The sequence below is a fragment of the Sorex fumeus genome, unplaced genomic scaffold (genome assembly GCF_029834395.1).
Source record: "Sorex fumeus unplaced genomic scaffold, SorFum_2.1 ptg000030l, whole genome shotgun sequence".
Classification (NCBI taxonomy): Eukaryota; Metazoa; Chordata; class Mammalia; order Eulipotyphla; family Soricidae; genus Sorex; species Sorex fumeus.
The window spans coordinates 21,932,709-21,953,299 of NW_026606087.1; the positions used below are offsets into that span (position 1 = coordinate 21,932,709).

Here is a 20,591-nt window from a genome sequence, read left to right on the forward strand (position 1 = left end):
GTTTACTGCATAATCCACAGCTTGTTAAGATATATTTTGATCCTAAAAATAATCATTGCAGATCACAAGACACCAGCTCCGTATGTACGTGCGTGCGAGCAAGAATGTGAATGCTAAAGCAGAAAGACAGAGCGAATGAGGTGTTGTTATTAAATTTACAACTCAGAAAGCCTCCCACCCCAGCCAAGGACGCACCACCAGAGCAGGGGGCGGTGGTGCTAAGTCTAGGAGTCTGTGTATGGGCAAGTCACATTTTGTGGCTGAGCTATGTGAGGCAGGGGTTTGAGATGGGAGCATTGGTAGAGTTGGGGAAATGGGAGGAAAGGGATTGGGGATGTTTTGTGTTTGAACAGGGGACTCTGAACATCATTTTGATGCTAATGTCGGTCAAGTTGAGGGAATATCTCAGCTTCCTAGGCCCAGTCTATGACACACTTAGATCTTTCAACAGGCTTAAACCTGCAAGTTGCTGGGGCTGTGGTCAGGAGTCCACACTGCTGCTTATCTCTGTGGCCAATCAGAAGAGCAGCAATTTTCGCTGGCACACCTCAAGTGCCAAGTCTGTTTAGGCATGAAGCACGCTCACATGTGAACAATAGGAACCCTAACTTCCTGCCAAACGCTGGTCTTCTAAGGAGCAGGATGAGGGCAGAGGAGATGACAGGGAGGGGCCAAGACCCCTCTTGGGGACTTCACCAAGCCCCAACTGGTCAACACCCCATCATCTTTGTCATTTGAAGGCACCCTCTGAGCATGCTGCGGAAATGCTTTGAGAGCAAGAATCCATTTGTAAAGGAGACACGTTTGTGGGAACTTTTCGTAAAAAGCATTTGGGGAATAAGAAATTAAATGCCTTTTCCCCCCTAGCTTTGTAAGATTCCTTACAAAGCACATTTGATGCTGAAATGGAGCTTGGCAGGGCATTGTTGTAGTCATAAAATATTTTACTGTTTTAAATAATAAAATTCAATTTGAATGTTAAACTTCTCCATATGCTATCATTCTCTTATAAACTCCTAGGCAGAAACATCAGGTTTTTAGCTTCAAACCGTTAAATGTTATTTTAATTAAAAATATGCCAACAACAAAAAAAGTTTGAATGCGTGCTCTCAATAAAATCCTGTCATTAGCATGGGAAAGGGCTTGTGTTTATTCCTTTATGGAAGGAATGTGGCCCAGACTTTTTACCTTAAAAATGCAGACACACCACAAACCACCAAACTCTGGTTCAAAGTTCAAAGACAGAAGCCAAATTCGCAAAGCGTTAAGATGGGAGTGAATTACTTTCACATCCTTCCTTAGCTGTTTTTGGGCTCCTGATGCCGGTCTTTTTTTCAGGTAGAAATGAATCCACCCTGAGTTACAAAGCTGTGAGAGAACAGAGTGAGGGGTCTGGAGCAGGAGGGTGAGAGCTGCAGGAATGCAGTCGTGTCTGCATTCAAGGAATCCCTTACAGCGAAGAAGAAATCATGAAAAGGAGTTTGGCACATCTTTGGAGAAGTCTGCCTAGTACGTCTCCCCCAAGAATGTTTACAGGTGACAGCTATCCTAGCAGGTAAATCCTGGGACTTAGGAGGTTAGAAACCTGAGATCTCTGGACATGTGGTATATCTAGAATGCTCCACCCCAGGAGTGGCAAAGGGAAAAAGGTCTTTTCTAGTATTTCTAAAGTTGAGCCAAGCAGACCAAACAGAGAGCAAGGAAATAATTCTGGTCTAGTACTTGACCAGGCCATGACCCTGACTTTCTAGGCTGGGTTGGGGAGAACTTCTCTGGGTCACTGCTTCCAAAGTGGCCTTTGTCCTAGAGAGACAGGGACCAGGAACCAGCTTCAAGGCAGGGCTTACTGGGGAAGGAGAAACCCGATCTGAGAACATAACTTCCATCATTCCTGCTGCCAGCCCTCGCCCCAGACTCAGAACAGGGAGGGGAAGGAGACGTGGCCAAGTACCACTTCCTTACTGGCTACCCCGAGGATTATTAAGCGTGACACCCGTTTCACTGCCCATTCTTCCTTTGAACATCCATGCTGTCCTCCACTTTGCAGATCCTATAATCTGAGATCCGTTGTACTTAATTCTCAGCACTAAACTGTGACCACAAGGAGTGAAACTATTCCGCAGCATAGCCAACCTACTCAAAGTGGAATAACGAGAGAAGCCAAAAGCAGAGACAGTTGGAGAAATGTGTAGGAGAAGATTTTTCTTTTGTCTGTGTTTGAGACTGGTCTTCTGGGGAAAATGGTAGTAGTTGTAATATAGTCGATGTAGTAGCAGCAGCAGTGACTACTATTTATTGAGATTTACATATATCAGTTCAGTTAGTTCTCACTATCTCAAATGTATATACTAGGGCTACGGATGCTTAAGAAACTTTCTAGAGATGAGTTTCTGGGTGGGGTGGGATGGGGGTGGAGGTCCTTCTTTACTTACTAGAGCATGGCTTCTCCAAGAATTCAGTTGATGAATAATGAGATAAAACTCTCCAGGCTCAATGGGTGAACTGGACCTACTTCAGAGCAAGCAACCAGTGTAATCCACAGTCCAGCTAAATGGCAAGGTGAGTGAGTATAAGGAGAACCAAGGCCAACCGAAAAAATAAAATCCCTAAGATTCTGGGGTCCAAGGAGTTGATATTTGCATGAAGGCAAAGGGAGCCTAAAATTAAAGGGCAACAGTCAATAGCTCATGAAAGTCCTGAGAAAAGGTCTGTATAACCACTGGTTGCCTCCTGCAGTTTAACAAACTGCTGTGAAGAACCTGACACAGAGCTAAGGGCCCTGAATGGCATGATTAGACTTCGTTAGGCAGATTCTACTGATCACAATCCCTTTTGTAAAGCTATTCCCATTCAGGCTTCCTATAGTAATGCTGCAGCAATATATGCAATCACGTCTCTAAAAGACATTTCTTTTAAAAATTGTGGAAATGATTGGATAGCTCTGTGAAATAAGGGAGACCGGGAAGAACTGAAATTCCATCTAGTTCCTAATCACACTCTTTGCTTTTGGAACTAAAGGTCTATCTCCATAGATTCTAAATTCCTAATCAACTAACATTCTCCCCCCTCCCTCCACCTTTCTGGTTCTTTTCACTGCAACAACCTGCACAAAGAATCCTTTAGTTTCCTTAGCAACTGTTGGAAATTTATTTGGTTATCAAAATAAGCTGCTCCACTTTGGAGAGCCCAGCTGAGTTGGTGCTCAGCAATTTGCATGGTTCAAACTGATGGGCAATTTTGATTTCATTGCAGAAAGAAGAAAACACTATCCCCAGCCCACCAATTCAACCCTCAGAAACACATGTTTATTCAATGTCTTTTCCCCTCTTGCCATTAATGCAGAACATACGTTCTTGTGACTTTATATAGAAAAACTGCCGTATTTGGTTTCCACTCCATGACAACCCTGAAATGGGTTTATAGCTACTTTGAAATTTTAGTCTAAACTCCATTTGATGTTTTATTCTCAAGGACATGATAAAAGCATTTAAAATATGAGTTTGTCATATATTTGTATAATATATATGAATATATGTGTATGGGTATATATATATATATACACACACACACACACAATTATATGTATAAATATAAAAACACACACCCTTCAAAGATATTCAGTGGCCAGCAATGTGGCTCAGTAGCCACATGTCGGCTTCTCATGTATGAGATTACCTGGTATGAAATCTCCCTTATCTCATGTATGAAATCTACATACACCAAATAAATAATCAAAAATACCTCAAACCTTTAAAGAATGTGTGTGTGTGTGGGGGGGGCAATAATCATTTATTTGGTGCTCTGAATTTCTGAAGAAGGACACACAGTTTAGGATTTGAATGAGGAAGAAGAAAGGAGCTTAATATGTATGGAGGCCTGGTTCACTCAAGAATCCTTGCAAGCAAAGGGATTATCATCTTTGCCGTGCAGACAAAGAAACTATGGCCAAAGAAGATGGAGCAACTGGCAGGAGTAAACTGAGCCAATAAAAGTTGGGCAAGACCCCAACACTGGACTTCTGCTGCCAAGATCCACTTACACCCTTTCCATCGCACCATCTTCCTTGCCCATCGTTGTAGAACGGGGATTCTAATCTTAAGTCTGAAGTCAGCTTCCTCTCTGATGCCCTCAGAGGGGACAGGAAATGTGCATTCGCATCAGGATTAAAGATTCTCCCCCCCCCCCCATATACATGTCTAAGAACATAGACTTTTTTCAAATCACAATGAAAAACATAAACCGAGTAAACGTTGGTTTGACCAGGGCAAAAGAAATTAAGAACCATGTGGTTTCTCAAAAACTATCGGAGGCTTTGTCCTCTTCTCTGCCAGACTGATGTATTTTTTCATCACAGTAATTGCTTTTGATGCTGACCACTTCCCAGCACTGTATTGCATTTTAGGGGGTTGTAAACAGGATTTCCATTTGCATTAGTAATGACAGATAATCCCTTTAAGCAAAAAATACTCCAATTAAAGTAAACCAATAAGCTGGTGCAATTTTATTTTCTCCCTTATCTATATCTCCTGCTCCTTGGGAAAAAAACAAAGCCAAACCTAAACAACCCACAAACTAATTTCATTAGAGTGGAAGATTTTAGATAGACCCAATCCTGTTAAAAGAATGTTTGATAGATATCATGGGGGGGAGAGAGGAGGAGAAAATACGTTTTGTGAAATGAGACTCTTTACCAATGCCTTGAGGAGGAACTATATCTTAAATCTGCATTTGTACATCCGAGTTAAAGATGGTCTTCATTTACAACATTCACCTAGGTCAACTGACAATAGAAGCTAACATGTGACTCGCCAAGCAGTGGCAGGACCATGGACAGGGACCATTCAGAGACTGTCTGGCGAGTCCTCTTGTGACTTTGAAGAGGAATCATGAGTTTCTTACTCTGTTGAACTTGAACTCAGGGATTTGTCTTCAAACAAGAGCTCTGTTCGTGGCACCACCCATGTTCCTACTCCCTCCCATGAAGAGGTGGAATAAAGTTATTTCGTATTTTAAAGGAAGGGCTGGCTTTACCTCTCAAAAAAGTAGGCATAGGCTCTAACCGGCTCGGTGGAAATGCCGCCCAATTTTCACGTTCCTTAAACATGACCATAGGGCAAGCTTATAATTTAGGCCTTTGGGATCATTCAGAGGTCATGAGTAGGTACTCCAACCAGGAATATGCGCTCTTGCCAACCAAACCTATTCCAAATAAATCCTTGAAAGGACCCAGATGCTCAGAAGTCATGACCCCAAAGTTAATCCCAAAAGGAACTGAGATAAGAGGAACAGAGATGAGAGAGGTAAAGGGTGGGGGCAATTGAACCACTGTGCAGCCTGAGAGGCCATCAGGGAGAGAAGGCAGGCCGCGGATGCAGGAGGAGGGAGGGCCACACGCCCAGGAAGACCACAGGCCTGACCCACTCGTTCAGATATTTTTCCCAGTAACAGTTTTATGGGTCTGTGTCCCCCTGACTGACAAAGAATTTCATGTTGATGGAATATGGGAGAGACCTTTGGGAAACCCAGAGTGTAGGTCTAGGGTTGTTCCAGTCAAGAACACCGAGTACGCCGACTGCCATCACTCCCACCACTGAGGGAAGAAGCATCATGCAAGGTGTTTCCTCATCTCCATTTCCTTCTGGGTCCTGTGACCCTGGGTCAGCCAGGTGGTTCATCTGAAGGAGGAGCGAGAGCCAGCAGTATTGTGCTGCTGCGGGCTCGGACCCAAACCCATTACTTCCTAGCCCATGATGCTGGCCAAGTGACTCGACTCAATAATCTGGAGTCTCTGGATCTAAAAGTGTTGCCCAGAACGATACTTACCTCACAACTGCACTGTGAGGATGAAATGCAAAATGCTCTTGACAAAAAGCTTTGAAGAGAGCAGTGTGCAAACACTCATGGTCGTGAGCAGGGGGAGAAGGTGGCGGAGGGGAAACTCGGGGAAACAAAGTGACTTGCCCAAGGCTGGAAAGTGCTAGAATGCCTGAACTGGGGAATCCATTAAAGCACAACGGTCTGAGGCAGTTACCTCACACGCACCATTCAACCATCTGCTCACACCCGACTCCCAGAGAACACCCACCCAGGCCAAGAGAGCTCCCCCACAAGGCTCACGGTGGCCCGCACACACAGCCCCCAGACAGTGGGAAAGCCCCGCTTCCCTTGAGACATGAGATGAGACATCGCCCAGCACATGAGTCCAGCCCAAGCCCCGCCATGAGCTCGCGGTGACAGGAAACCGTGATGGAGCGACAATGGACTGGCAGCCATGTGTGGAGTGCAGAGAATGGAGGAAGCGCCCGGGCATGGAGCTGGGAGTCAGCACACAATGGGGCAGAAATGGAGTGTCCTCGGCTCCGAGGCAGACACAGAGGACGCACGACACGGACATCACAGCAACCCTACCTTCTGCCGTTCCTTTGCCTGGCCTGTCAGGGCTCTCTAAGCCAGTGCCCCCTGAGGGATACAGGGAAACGTCCGTTGGCACAGGCCAACTGCTGGCTGTGTCCTCCGTGATCTCATACATCTGCCCCTCCATCGGCTGCAGGTGCCAGTTCAGGGCAAGCAGGTGCATGGCTGTGGTGAGCAATGAGAAAGGTCATCGTTTTCCGCCCGAGGGGGAACCAGAACTCCCAAGCCAGAGGGGAAGGCGGGCGGGGTGGGGGGCACCAGCGCTCAGTGTGGTTCAGTTCAGCAGACCCTGAAGAAAGATGAGTGAAAAGCCAGATCTTCCTTGGGGACTCAAATGACCCAGACAGGGCCCTGCCCTTGAGGGAACACAGTCTGGAGGAGGGGGAGAGAGGCTGAGATGGCAGTCTTGGCCTTTACTTAAAAAAAAAAACCCCTACTAACAGTTGCAGTTTAAAAAATGGCAATTTGCATTGCACAGGGTTAATTTCCTTGGTAGAAAAAATCACTTCTACAAATAATAAGTGAAGTCCAACACCTCAAGCAGGAAAATGGGCACAGTTTAACAGCCTAAGAGATACAGTTGGCGCTTAAGCAGAAGTAAAGACTCGACATCACTTGGAGTAAGAGAAAACTTAAGTTAGGTTCTGAAATACTATCTTCACATATGGCTTGGCAGAAACAAAATGTTGCGAACACACAGTTTTGGCAGAGCATGGGAAATAAGAGATCTCATTCTTTGCTGGGTGAACATCATTCTTTCAGACCCAAAGAGGACATATTGACAAACAGAAGCGAGGAGGTTTAAAATACCTCTTACCCTGGCAGGCAGAATTTCCACAACCACAGACGCCCCCCTCCGGATACACTCACGCACGCACGCACAGAATGTACACGCAAGCTTATTCACGGCCGCACTGTCTGCACTAGGAAAATTTTGGAAACTCATCCATCGATACGGAGCAAGGTTTACCCATATAATAAGTACTAGCCCTACACAAGAGTGAGTTGGCTCTCTGTGCATTTGCTTTGGGGGCAGGGAAATTTTAACATGCAGAAACAATGCATCTGAGATGCTACCTTTGGGAAAAAAAGATTCCTGTACTTGCAGAGAATAAGGCTATTGGAGGTGTGTCCTGGACGAGGAGACAGGAAAGGTCCAGGATGGGCGAGTCACGGACTTTTGTGGTTGAACTTTTTGGCATTTTTATTTGGCATCCTCTGCATGCACTGGTTTATTTTGAAGAACATATTTCAAAGGTAGCAACGGCTCAGTTTTCTTGTGTGACAACCTAGAGGAATCCAAAAGGTGCGAGAGGATAGTCTCCATCCTAGAGAGGCACCGTGTTTGCAAGGGAAGAATGCCAGGGAGCCTGTGCAGAGAGCGAGTGCCAAATGTCAGCTCCCATCCCACCTGGGACCCAAGTCTTAAGCCTTATCGATGGTCCTGATCCCCTTCCTGACAAAGAGAACCCCCAGGGCCACCCCCCACAGCTCTGTGTATGCCCCATCACTCCTTTGTTCAACCACCAGACTTATTTATTTATTATTTGGTTTAGCCTTTGGTGGCTTTTTTGAAATTCTTTTTTTTGGGTCACACCTGGTGTGTGCAGAGGTTACTACACTCAGGGATCACTCCTGGTGGTGCTCGGGGGACCATATGGGATGCTGGGAATTGAACCCGGGTTCGTGCATATAAGGCAAACCCCCTACCCACTGTATTATTTCTCTGGCCCTTACGAGGCTTCCTTTGTTTATGTTTTGAGGTCACCCACCTGGTGGTGATGCTTAGGGGTTACTCCTGGCTCTGTACTCAAGAATCCCTCCTGGCAGTGCTCAAGGGACCATATGAGATGCTGGTGATCAAATCTAGATTGGCTGCGTGCAAGGAAAGTGCCCTACCCACGTTGCTCTGGCCACCCAACCTCCAGACTTTTCTAGAAACCAGTTCTCTGCTGCAACCTCTGAGAGGAACCAGGATGGAAAGCAGACTCTGCTCCCAGCAGCCCACAGTACAGGAGGATGGAGGGATCAGCTGTGACTACTCGGAAGGAATAGAAGCACAGGGGAGGCAGGACTGACCCACTTGGTTTGCCAGGTGAAGACAGAAAGTACAGGGACATGAAATCCCTGAGGGCGTGTTTCCCAAGAACCAACCAGGGGGCCAGCAGCAAGCCGGGTGATTGGCAGATATCATGTCCAATTGGGCTGGAGCGATAGCACAGCGGTAGGGTGTTCGCCTTACAAGCGGCCAACATGGCCGACCCGAGTTCGATTCCTCCGCCCCTCTCGGAGAGCCCGGCAAGCTACCTGGCATATTTGATATGCCAGACACAGTAACAGCAAAGTCTCCAATGGAGACGTTACTGGGCCCGCTCGAGCAAATCGACGATCAAGGGGAGGGCCTTTACCTTTACCTTTACCATGTCCAATCACCTCGCAGATCCAACTGACAGACACAGGCATCAAAGTTCAAAAGGAAGCAAGGAATTTGGAGTGATAACGTAGCAGTCTCCCTTGCATGTGGCTGACACAGTTTCAATCCCTGGCATCCCATAAAGTCCCCCAAGAGGAGTAATTCCTGAGTGCAGAGCCTGGGGTTATCTCTGGGCATTGCTGGGCAGCCCCCTCCCCCCAAATAATCAATTAATCAGTAAGTAAAATACAGAAAACTCAAGAAGAGAAGACCCTACACAAACGACTAATTCCGGTACAAGCCAGCAGGGAGAATACGGAAGGTAGACTGAACTGGGAGGGTGCAACGCACCTGGGGAACAGAATCAGACCCTTTGCTGCCCTTTGGTTTCTGGTTACTGTGGAGCAAAGGAAGTGTGTCGGGCCACAGGTCAGGAAAGTGGTGTTGAGTCCTAGATGCTGACAAGTTGTCTTCTGGTGTGAGAAGCAGGATACAAATGTTGCAAGGCCTCCTGCTCCTTACGCAATAATCAACAGGCAAACTCAATGCTTCTTTTGCAGACCACAACACCCAAAAGGAGAGAGAGAACACAGGGGATTGCCCTGCCACAGAGACAGGGGGGGATGGGGGGATGGGGGTGGGGGGATATTATCCATGGTGGTGGAAAATGGGCACTGGTGGAGGGATGGGTATCTGATCATTGTATAATTGAAACCCAAGCACAAAAAATTGTAAATCTACAACTGTACCTCATGGTGTTTCACTAATAAAAAAAAATTTTAAAAAAATCAACAGGCAAATGTCTGGTGGATGGCGCATATATGTGATAACTGCTTTTTTTTTTAATTTTAAATTTTGGGCCACACCTGGCAATTCTCAGGGCTTACTCCTGGCTCTGCACACAGGAACTACTCCTGGTGATATTTGGGGGATCATACGGGATGCTGGAGATAGAATCTGGGTTGGCCACATGAAAGGCAAACACTACCCACTATATTATCACTCGAGACCACAATCACTGCATTTTTTCTTAACCTCTGAGAGTAATAAAATCACAGTAGGTTCCATACACAAGCTGGGGTGCTCAACATGGGTTTTGCTCTCTCTGCAGTGTCCAAAAATAAGAAAAGGTTACTTGCATGGAAGAGGCGAAACCTCTGCTATTTCCAACCCTGCATTTGCTGCCGTGTGTGCTTACCTGCTTACTGTCTTCACCTGGCTATTGGCAACTCCAAAGGTACTGGAGCAATTGTTCAAGCCTCAGCAAACTCAGACACAAGCAGGTTAAACGAGCAGCACTTCTTCCCCTCCCCACCCCCATTAGAATCAGTGATCTCTGAGCACTGTCTTCTTAAAAGGGCCAATCCCAGAATAAATAGAATGCTCTCAACTTTGTGAAGAGAAATGCTTTAAGTGGCCACACTCTCACTTACTTAGAACAAGATGCAAAGCAGGTTCTTATTTAAAAATAAAAATACACAGATAGGGGCCAGAGCAATAGTATAGTGGGCAGTGTGTTTGCCTTGCACGTGGCTGACCCCAGGTTTGATTTTTGGCACCCTGATTGGTTCCCCCAAGTTTGCCAGGAGTGAACCCCGAGTGCAAAGGCAGAAGTAGAGGGTAGAGCTAGAAGTAGCTTGCGAGGACTGGTCCCCGAGTGCAGAGCCAGGTGTGGCCCCAAAACAAAAAAAAAAAGAAAGAAAGAAAGAAAGAAAGAAAAGAAAAGAAGAGAAAATGCCAAGATGGGGGAGATGAGTTGGGGTTTGGGTGGGATATAGGACAGGGCCTACGCGGGTTCCGGGGCCGAGATCTCCAAGCCTACTCGGATTGGAGTCGAGCATCCTCCACCCAGATCCTCCAAATTCCAGTAGGCGGGGGTCACACCCACCACCTGGCCCCCTGGCGCCATGTAATCCCATCAACGGCCAAGACTCAGAGACTATAAAATCCAGCTCCCGGAACCGTGCGGCCGCATTTGCAGCCGCGTGACATCTTATCAGGACATCTTTTTTATGACATCTTATTATCTCATTCCTACTCTGGACAAACTTGCAGGCTATCGAATGTAGCCTGCCCACAGGGCAGAGTCTGGCAAACTCCCCGTGGCGTACCAAATATGCCAAATACCAGTAACAATGATGGGTCTCATTCTCCTAAAGAGCCTTGAATATAATCTCAGGGCTAGGATGAAAGAGACGTTACTGGGGCCTGCTCGAGGCAATCGACGAATAACAGGATGATGAAATGAAATGGGACAGGGCCTAGGATCATGGAGTTGGGGTCTCAGGGAGGCACTGTGAACAAGGCAGACTACAGCTGTAGGGTCATACACCAGAGATGCATGTGGGGACCCCTTGTTCTCAGCTTGGTCCCAACAAACACAAACAGAGGCTCAGAAGCCTGAGATGCCCCATGGAAGAGGGTCCCTGAGAACCATGTGAGAAAGCAAAGTTCTGACTCCAACTCCATCATGGAGGACCCTTACAGAGGCCTCCACTATGCAGAAAAGATTCTGCAAACTGATGCGGAGGGGAGGGGAGTGAGCTGGAGGTTACCCTGACCCAGCCGGAAGGAAGGATGACCAAGGAGAGAAGATATGAGAGGTAAGAGGTCACAAGAATCCTGAAGCACAGTTAGGGATCTGGGTTTCAGGTCCCAAGCATAAGCCATGCTGGAGGCCCCACATTTCCTTGCCCAGGGAGAATTTGCAGCCCGGGGTTCCAGGGAAAGGAGGGGGAGGGAGAGAAGCTATCTGCCCTCTTCCCAGAGGGGACCACACAGCACTGTGTCCACATAGCACGGCCTGGGCGAGCCTGAGATTCTGCCTGAACCGTGATCCTGAATCGTGTGGCAAGAAGCTCCTAGAGCTTCCATGCTCCACTGACACCTGGTTTCATCTTCCCCTGGAGACTGGTTGAAACCCAGGAGAACCCAAACACAGGACACCCTGCTTCACTCAGAGCAGGCGGGGAAATCACCGAGCCACGCAAGCTGGGTCAAGTTCACGGCGAGCTTCAAACTCACTTCGAACTCAAAAGCCCAGTGACTCAGCCGAGCTTTCCCTGGTATGCATTTTCCTTTCTTGCTGTTATTACTCCTCGGCCTTACCCAGCAGTGCTCGGGGATTACTCCTGGCTCTGTGCTCAGGGATCACTCCTGGGGGACCATATGGGGTGTGCCAGGGGACAAAGTGGGCTGCCCTCATGCTCGGTAAGTGTGTGCACACATGCTGTACTATGTCTTTGACCCTACATATTTTATGCTAAGTGGAAGATTCATGCGCAAGATAAAGTGTCCTGCAATTACAAGCTGAAAATGAATGTTTGGGGAGCCCAGTGGTAATAATAAATATTTGGTGGCCCACAGTAACCTCTGGCTAAAGCTGTGAATCATAGTAAATGCAGGCTATGGAGGGCAGGGGGAAGACAGGTGCAGAGTCTCCCGAAGCGAAGAACTACGAAGATCCATCCTTTCTTGACTGTTTTCAGGATGAACCAGAATGAAACAATATAAATTTAAAAATCAGGCCACTCCATTATGCAAAGAATTACTGGAATTACCAGCACCAAGGCACCTCACAGGATTATCTAAATGCATGGCTGTGGTGTATATTCATAACTTAGGGTGAGTGTGTGTGTGTGTATGTGTGTGTGTGTGTATGTGTACGTGTGTGTGTGTGTGAGGCAAGATAGTTTTTATTGAAACTTACTTTGAAAGTTGCAAAGGGAGAGAGAGAGAGAGAAAGAGAGAGAGAGAGAGAGAGAGAGAGAGAGAGAGAGAGAGAGAGAGAGAGAGAGGAGTCCATGCTCAAGAGAGAGCCGAGGCTTCTCCAGAGGATAAATAGTCAAGCAAAAAAGAAACCCAAAAAACAAAAAAAAAAAAAACACCCAGAGACAAACAAGAGAGATGTGTGTTCAAGGCCGAACAAGCTTGAAGAGTAAGTAAGTGGTAAGGGCTTGGAAAGGAACCTGCATAAGAATGCTGACAGTGGTTTTCCTTTTTAAACTCATTTTTAGTTAAGGAAAAGGTGTAAAGGTGCTCAAGAGGTCCGAAGCAAGTTGTGGAAAAACAGCAGATTCCCAGGATCACCCACGCTGAAATGTTCATGTTTTCAGAAGTCAGGCTCTGGTGGAAGGTGGGGACCTCATTCCCTCCCGATCCTGGGCTGACATTTCCTAGTCGCCCCTTCCTGCCCCAGGAGACAGGAAAGTTGGCAGAGAAAGTTCAAGCTCCATCCCGACATTTTAAAGAAAAATTCTCAATAGATGCTTTTGAGGGGTTCCCCAAGAGCCACCAGCAGGAGGTGACTGACAAAGTTGAGGTTTCCCAGGTCAGCGTCTGTGGGAGAGTTTCTGCTGCCCAAACTTGGGTGCAGAGGCCAGCCTGCATCAATGAAATAACAGCTCCAAGGAGAGACTAGAAATAAGACTTCAAGGAAATGTTGATTCAAGTGGCACTTTCCATTTCAACAGGACTGAGAGTCAACCCAGCTACGTGACGAACTGCTTTTTCTTTTATATTAGTGTTCTGTTTTTCTCTTTAAAAAGCATCACTTCTATAAAATTGAAGTCACTGGCTTTCATTAACTTGTAGTCCTTTAATGGGGAAAACAAAAGCCCAAAGAGAAAATAACAACAACAACAAAACAATGCTGGGGTCAGAGCCATAGTACACAGGTAGGGCACTTGCCTTGCACACAGCCAACCCGGGTTTGATCCCCGGCCTCCCACATGGTCCCCTGAGCCCTGCTAGGAGTGGTCCCTCAGCCCAGAGCCAGGAATAAGCCTGTGAATTGCCAGGTGTGCCCCCCACAATCAAACCAAACCAAACAGTAACATTCCTAAGTTCTATTCTTGGTTTTGCTACAAAGCCACAGCATTAAAAAAATTCCAAACCAAGGGGGGAGAGAGAGAGAGAGAGAGAGAGAGAGAGAGAGAGAGAGAGAGAGAGAGAGAGAGAGAGAGCGCTCAAGCAACAATGTCACAGCAAAGAAAAAGGAAGCCCTCCAGAAGCCTAAATGTCTAAAATTAGAATGACTTCATTAAATGAGAAGCTCTGGATGGAATATAAGGTGATGCCCACTAGAAAAATATGATGACAACCACCATTCGAGGCAAATGACAACCAGCGATGGAGGCAAATGCTTAACATATGCTAAGGAGGAACGAGGGTAAGGCACAGAGTTATACATTTCAGCTAGCTGCATTACTGGAATAAAAAAGGGTATTGATATGAAAACGAAAATCTGGAATGGAATTTGTAAAAATGATACTTAGTCGTGAGTTAGACTGGTCGGGTTATGGATGAATTTTTCTGACCATTTCCAAACACTCTTTAACACAGTTTTCCTTGAGAAGGGAAGGGTGTGACTCAATCCCAGGAGGAAGAAGACAGATGACCAGGACCAAGATCAGGCCTTGGGAGGCGACATCAAGGCAATGGGTCAGAGAGCCAGGAATGAGTCAGAGGCAAGAAGAAGGATATGTGTGACATGTGTGAAGTGTGCTCACCCCTTCCATCCTCACACAGACACAAGAAAACTGGGGTCATCTTCCTCCTGCAGACAATGAAACCCAGGGACAGAGCGGCATCCCCGAAGTGTCCCCAGAGGGACACAAAGCCACAAGGCTGGGACCAACAGCCAGCAGCTCCCAGAGTGTGGGCGTTTGTCCAGGGGCATGGTTAACTGCAGCTGTGTCATGACACCAGAAACCAAATGGAAAATGGAGAAGCAAAGTAAGGCCCAGTCTCCATTGGCAGCCAGACCAGATGTGCTTGTTTGAGACCTTTTGTTTGGGGGGTTCATCATCTCAGGTATGCCCATCTTTCATCATCTCAGGTATGCCCATCTTTCCACAACCTGACTATCCTGAGCACAGCTGACCTCCACAGCTTTCAAAGAAGCCATGTGAGGTCAAGTAAACGGCCGTCCCTGGCAGCCAACTCAGAACATTCCAGGGCTGGGTTAGCTACTGGCCCCGTGACTCTGGGCAAGACACTGGCCTCCCTGAATCTCAGTTGCCTGTTTGGCAACTTGAAGACAACCTGGGCTGTGTCAGAGGAGTGAATGAGATGCTGCATGTGCCCTTCCAGCTGCACTGGGCCAGGGTCCAGAACGCCAGGCGAAGGTGACAATTACCGTTGTGAGATTCTGCAACGCCAACTGCCCTCATTCTGTCTGACAGCTACCAAAGATAACCCTGCTGCTCTCTGCACAGTCGCTGGGCCCCCTCCAGCCACCCGCTCATCTCTGGGGCAGAGGGCTCTCTCTGGCTGTCACCAACGCACACATGAGTTATCTGCCCAGTGGATAAAAGGGTTTCTCAAAGCAAAATTGCTTTAAAGCAGCCTGACAAGGTCCCGCGGGAACTGACAGGGGCTACTTTTCAATCAAGTCAATATATTGTCTTGCCCGCCTGTCTCTGGGGAAACCAACGGCTACCACTGGAAACCACCGTCTCTCACCCCTGCATGAAGCGTTTGCTGGAGCTTAGGATGTGGCTGGTCTGTCTGTTCCAGCCCACATGGCACATGACGTGACAGGCAGGCAGCAGCTGCTTGAGGCGTCTCTGAATGAAGGGGTGAGAGGCCAGGTGCCCATGGGCACCGCCAGCCAGGGAACACAGTCACCCGCCGTCCAGAGAGAGTGACAGCCTTTTTGAGTCTATGGTGCTGAGTTGAGCGCAGGGCAAGACACGATTGTTTTACCCCATCTTATTTATTAAGGGCCTCAAAACAAAGACACAAAGGAGTTACTTTTCAGTGCTTTTTTTTGTTTCCGTAGGAAATCCAGAATGATCCACAATGGACACCATTGATCTTGACAGCCCCCAATCTCGTCCTGGGACAAGTGACTGCAAACCCCAGCCCCTTCTCAGGGTGCCTCTGCTGCGGTTCCAGTGCATAATAAAGAGGTAGTTCGGGGAGGGGGCAGAGCAGAGGGCCCCCGAATCTCTCAACATAAAGGAAGGGCTTCAGTCCGTACCAAGGCCGGGGGGTCAGTCATCTTAGGGCAACAATGATGAGCTGGAATCAGAGGACACAGAGCAGCCCCGGCCTCGGGTCTGGGTGGGGAGGTGCTGCCACCCAGGGTCCCTGCCCCTCAGTGAGTCACTGAGTGTCCTTGTCACTCCCTCCCTCACCAGGCGTCAGGGAGGATGTGGGCCGCTAGCTTCCACAGTCGTCGCCATGCAGGTACAGTGTGGCAGGGCCGGAGAGCAGCTGGCCTCCCTCCCCACCTCCCGATATTCTTCGAGACACTGGCCCCACAGCTGGCATTCCCACCGCAGCACAGCTCATGGGCACTTCCGTTTGTGGGGGCATTAGGACAGGCCTTCCCTCTCCGGAACATTCACTCGGGCAAGGGGAATGAGGTTGGACAGCTGAACGTAAAGCTTGCCACCTAGATTGTGCCTTGGGAGGTGATGTCTCTATCACGGGAGGCATGTTTGAAAGAGCGTTTAAAAGCCTGTGTGGGGCTGGGTGTGTGAGACAGACCTCTTCAAAGTCCTCAGCTTTCAGGGATTCTGTCTTTGGGACGCTTCCTGGCTCTTTGGGGTTCTCCACCCCACCCCTGCCCTGGTCTAGGCACAGAGCAAAACTCCCCCAACACGCTCGCTTCCCCTTCTCTGGTGCACACGCGCCCTGGTCTCAGCCTTGCAGAGTTCTAGGCCCCCCCCCCCCCCGGGAGATTATGCTACAGCAGTGACTGCGCGTCATCTGGAAAGGGATGGCGCACCAAGCCAGGGGAAGTGCTCTGAAAGCACCGGGTTCTGGATTCGAGGCTGTACTGCCGTCACCTGGGAGACGAGGGAAGTGAGTTCCCAGAGGGGCACAGAGCAGCTTCAGATCCCAGCAGAGCCAGATAGGTTTCCTCTGCGGTGATACTACAGAGAAGAAAAAACGATGGGAGGAAACACCATAGGCTCACTCATAGGCCTCTTCACACCCTCAGCCTTGACTTCTATTCTGTACAACTTGGCGGACCACAGATAGGGTTTATCCCTGGCTCTGTTCTCAAGGATCGCTCCTGGCGGGGTTCAGGGGTCCTATGCAGTACTGGGGACTGAACCTGGGTTGACTTTGTGCAAAGGCAATCAGTAGCACTGTGACATCTCTCTAGCCCCGATCCATTTACTCTTTCCCATAGAGGCCACACCAGGCAGTGCTGGGGCACGTGGTACTGGCTAAGGGGTGCATACGTGGCAGTGTGTGTGTGTGTGTGTGTGTGTGTAAGTGTGGGGGGGTTTGGGCTGGCTTTTGCCCCTTGGAAAGCCTCTAGAGGCTTGATCACTACATCTGGGCTCCTCAGTGCCTGCCAGGAATGCATGGCCTGTTGAATTTTGCCCCCTAGACATGCCTCTTCTGTCCAGCCTCTGGCTCAGGTGGATTCACAACTCTGTAGAATGGCTGTCACCCACCCTATTTCAAACACATCCTCCCACCCTTCAAGCTCTCTGCGTCTGGGAGCATCTCGGCGATTTACCCAACAAATGACCTCCAGGATCCGCTTCCCATCTTGGACTCTCTCTCTCTCTCTCTCTCTCTCTCTCTCTCTCTCACACACACACACACACACACACACACACACACCGCCGACAGAGTCTGCCCGACAAAGTCTGCCCCTGTTCCTCTGTGCACAGAGCAGTGTGGAAGCTCCCAGCTCTGCTCTGAGCCCCTAGGCATCAGTGCATCAGGGTCATGTCATGACGGGGCCCTCAGTGTCCCTCATCTATAGAGACAGAACCCAGACAACAGCCATCTCCCGGGTTCTCAGAAGGGTCATTGAACAAAGGCACTTTATCAAGTGCTTTTGAAAGCATAAGGCACTGGGATTTCATGGCTTCATGGCTAGTGAATCAAAGTAAGACTGCTATCACACAAGGCACAGACCAACGCAAAGAGTTATACATAAGACTAGCCCAGACCCTTGGGATTGCACCGTGAGGGCGCACGCAGGGCTGCTGGGTGGGCCCAGTGCACATTGCAGAAGGAGCCGGAAGCCACTCGCTGTAGAAATGTTTAGGTAAAGAAAAACGCACAGATCCTGACTTCCGCTATCTTCCATTTGATCATTCCCAAGTTCCCCATGCAAGCAGGGCTGGCTGGAATCACATGGGCCTGGCTGTGCAGACACACACAGTCTGACACAGACAAGGAGCTCGGCTTGTGGCAGAGGTCCACACCTGGCGGTGCCGAATATTGTTGTTGCAGTCGAATGGACTGCATAGTGAATGATGCTGGAGGCTGTGAGTCAAACCCAAGCCTGGCTCCAGGACACATTAACCCTAGCTGCATGCCGGTGAGCAGAGCCTCTGCCAGAGGAAGTGCTGTACCCAGGCCGCGCTCAGAGCCTGGTAGGGCTCAGGCATGCAGTGTGTGCCGAGGGCCCCTGTGCCATCTCGACCTTCTTTCTCTACAACTTGAAGCACTCTGGGTGCCAATGAGGGCCCCGCCCTACATCTCTGGTCCACAGTGGTGCTGGCAGAGGCAGCTTGCATGGGGCAAGCTGGATGACATTTTCCTTCAGAGTAATGAAGTGAGCCTCTTTCCAGCTCTCTGCCTCCTCTCTGTAGTCAGGTTTGGTGGGACGCAGAGATCCCAGTAAGAGGGCAGGCTTGGAGGACTCTTGGGTTCGGGGAATACTAGAGATGCCACTTTGGACAACGCTTCAGCTTCCTCGGGCCTCTGCGTCTCGTCTATGAAGAGAAACTAAAACTAGAACTGCAACTGGCACTGGTACCCGACAAACAACATGTATGGGATTAATAAGGCTGTGCAGAAGATGAAGAGAGAAAACAGACAGAACCCTCGGAGCTTGCCTGGTAGAAGGTAAAACTATTAATGTCCAGGAGCTGCCAGAGCTGTGCAGAAAGTAGGGGGCCCCTGATGGGAGCTGGGAAGCCCAGTGCAGGATGGAAACCTTCTCCCCTGTTTGGGCTGATCCTCAGGTGTGGACAAGTGCCTCTGGTGCAAGGAACAAGTGCTAGACATGGGTTCTGGTTCTGGGCCCAGCATGAAAACTCAAACCAATCATGTCTACGCAGCTCACCTCAGTGTCCACTCATGCAGCCTGAGGAAAGGTCACCATGTGCTCCACACAAACCACATCAATGCTGGAGGAGGATACCAGCGTGCCAATGAGGCTGCAGCAGGGTGTCTCGATGCTTTGCCGAGGGAGCGCCTGTGCAGGGGGCGGAGGCCAGCGCCTCAAAGTGGTGATGGTTTCTGCAGGTCTACACTCTGGGCCATCAGGGAAAGAGACTTGTGCCTTAGATGAGGGAGGTGTATGACAGACACTGGGATCTGATCATCAGGCACCGAGTCCCAAACAGCCACAGTTTTTCTACACTTTCCTCTGTCTTTTTTTTTTATTGGGCTGTTCCATCTTCCGGGAATCACACCTCACTTTTGTTGTTGTTGTTTATTTTTGGGTCACATGTGATCCTGCGCTCAGGAATAACTCTGAGGGGGTGCACAGGGGACCACATGGATGCTAGGGATTGAACCCAGGCTGGCCGCGTGCAAGGCAAGTGTGCTGTACTATCTCTCCACCACCCACATTTTACTTTTCTTTTGCTTCCTTTCATGATGTATAACATGTGGTGCCTTGGGGAGATTGCATCTGGCCTCCCACATGAGAACCAATGGTTCACTCCTGTAGGTTCCTGAAGACCATGGGTTCAATCCCCCAGCTGTAAACTTGCACTGTCCGCTCTGACCTTGGATGGCATGCATGAAACCCTGGGCCTGACTCTGAAGGTAGTGAGGCTCGCTTGTCCGACTTTGTCCCTCCAGTTGCAGGCCTGAGCTTGGGAACAATCAATCCTGCTACTTACTCCAGATGGAATGAAAGTCTGTCCTGCAGGGATGGCCCCTAACAACTGAGTGTAGGTGTCTGTAGTCTCGCTATGAGAACCTCACTGTCAGCAATGCCCCATGGAGCCGCCTGAAGGAAGGACCTAATCTCACAATCACAAAATCACAAATTATCCTGTTATTCGTCGATTGCCTCAAGCAGGCCCCAGTAACATCTCCTTCAGCCTAGCCCTGAGATTATATTCAAGGCTCTTTAGGAGAATGAGACCCATCATTGTTACTGGTATTTGGCATATTGGGTATGCCACGGGGAGTTTGCCAGACTGCCATGTGGGCAGGCTACATTCGGTAACCTGCCAGTTTGTCCAAAGTTGGAATGAGATAATAAGATGTCATAATAAGATGTCCAAGAGATCTCCAAGATCACCTAATCTCAGAAAGGCAAACATACAAGAACCTGCATCTTTACCGCTTTCTTCTTTCCCCCAAAAGATCAAGCAAGTTCCATCAAGTTCCATCTCCATTTCCCATTCCTGGGGCCGTCAAGTGAGATCTATATAGCTCCCACCCAGAAGGCCTAGGGGGAAGAGAGAAGAAACAAGTCTTCCAATTGGCTCAGAACAACGGGCCCCCAAGAGCAGTGGGCCTGGGCACAGGAAGCTGCGGTGTCTGAGCTGAGCGAGTCGGTTGTAGACAGGGGCTCACAAGCACAAGGGCTGCCACTCCAGTCCTCTCTCCTGCCTGGAGGACTCCTGTAGGAGTCCTTGGATGGACAACACTCCTCTCTGCTCCCGCCTGCAGCCCCTGGTGTGATCCCAGGGCCCATTGGGCATTCTGCAGGGCTTTTATTCAACCATGTGCCAGGCTTTGTGCTGGGGACAGAGGCCCAGCAGTGCAAGAACGTCAGGCACAGGGACCAACCAGCCACGGTCCTCCAGATACAGGC

The 20,591-nt window shown here is 48.9% G+C and overlaps 1 protein-coding gene across 2 annotated transcripts in view; it reads right to left on the minus strand.

The window, feature by feature from the left end:
* TENM4 (teneurin transmembrane protein 4) overlaps nt 1-20,591 on the minus strand; it is a 371,175-nt gene that overhangs the window by 191,487 nt on the left and 159,097 nt on the right. For both annotated transcript variants that reach the window (XM_056115823.1, XM_056115822.1), the window contains exon 6: nt 6,409-6,579. In XM_056115823.1, the coding sequence (XP_055971798.1) occupies nt 6,409-6,579 (171 nt within the window). The remainder of the gene's footprint in view (nt 1-6,408; nt 6,580-20,591) is intronic.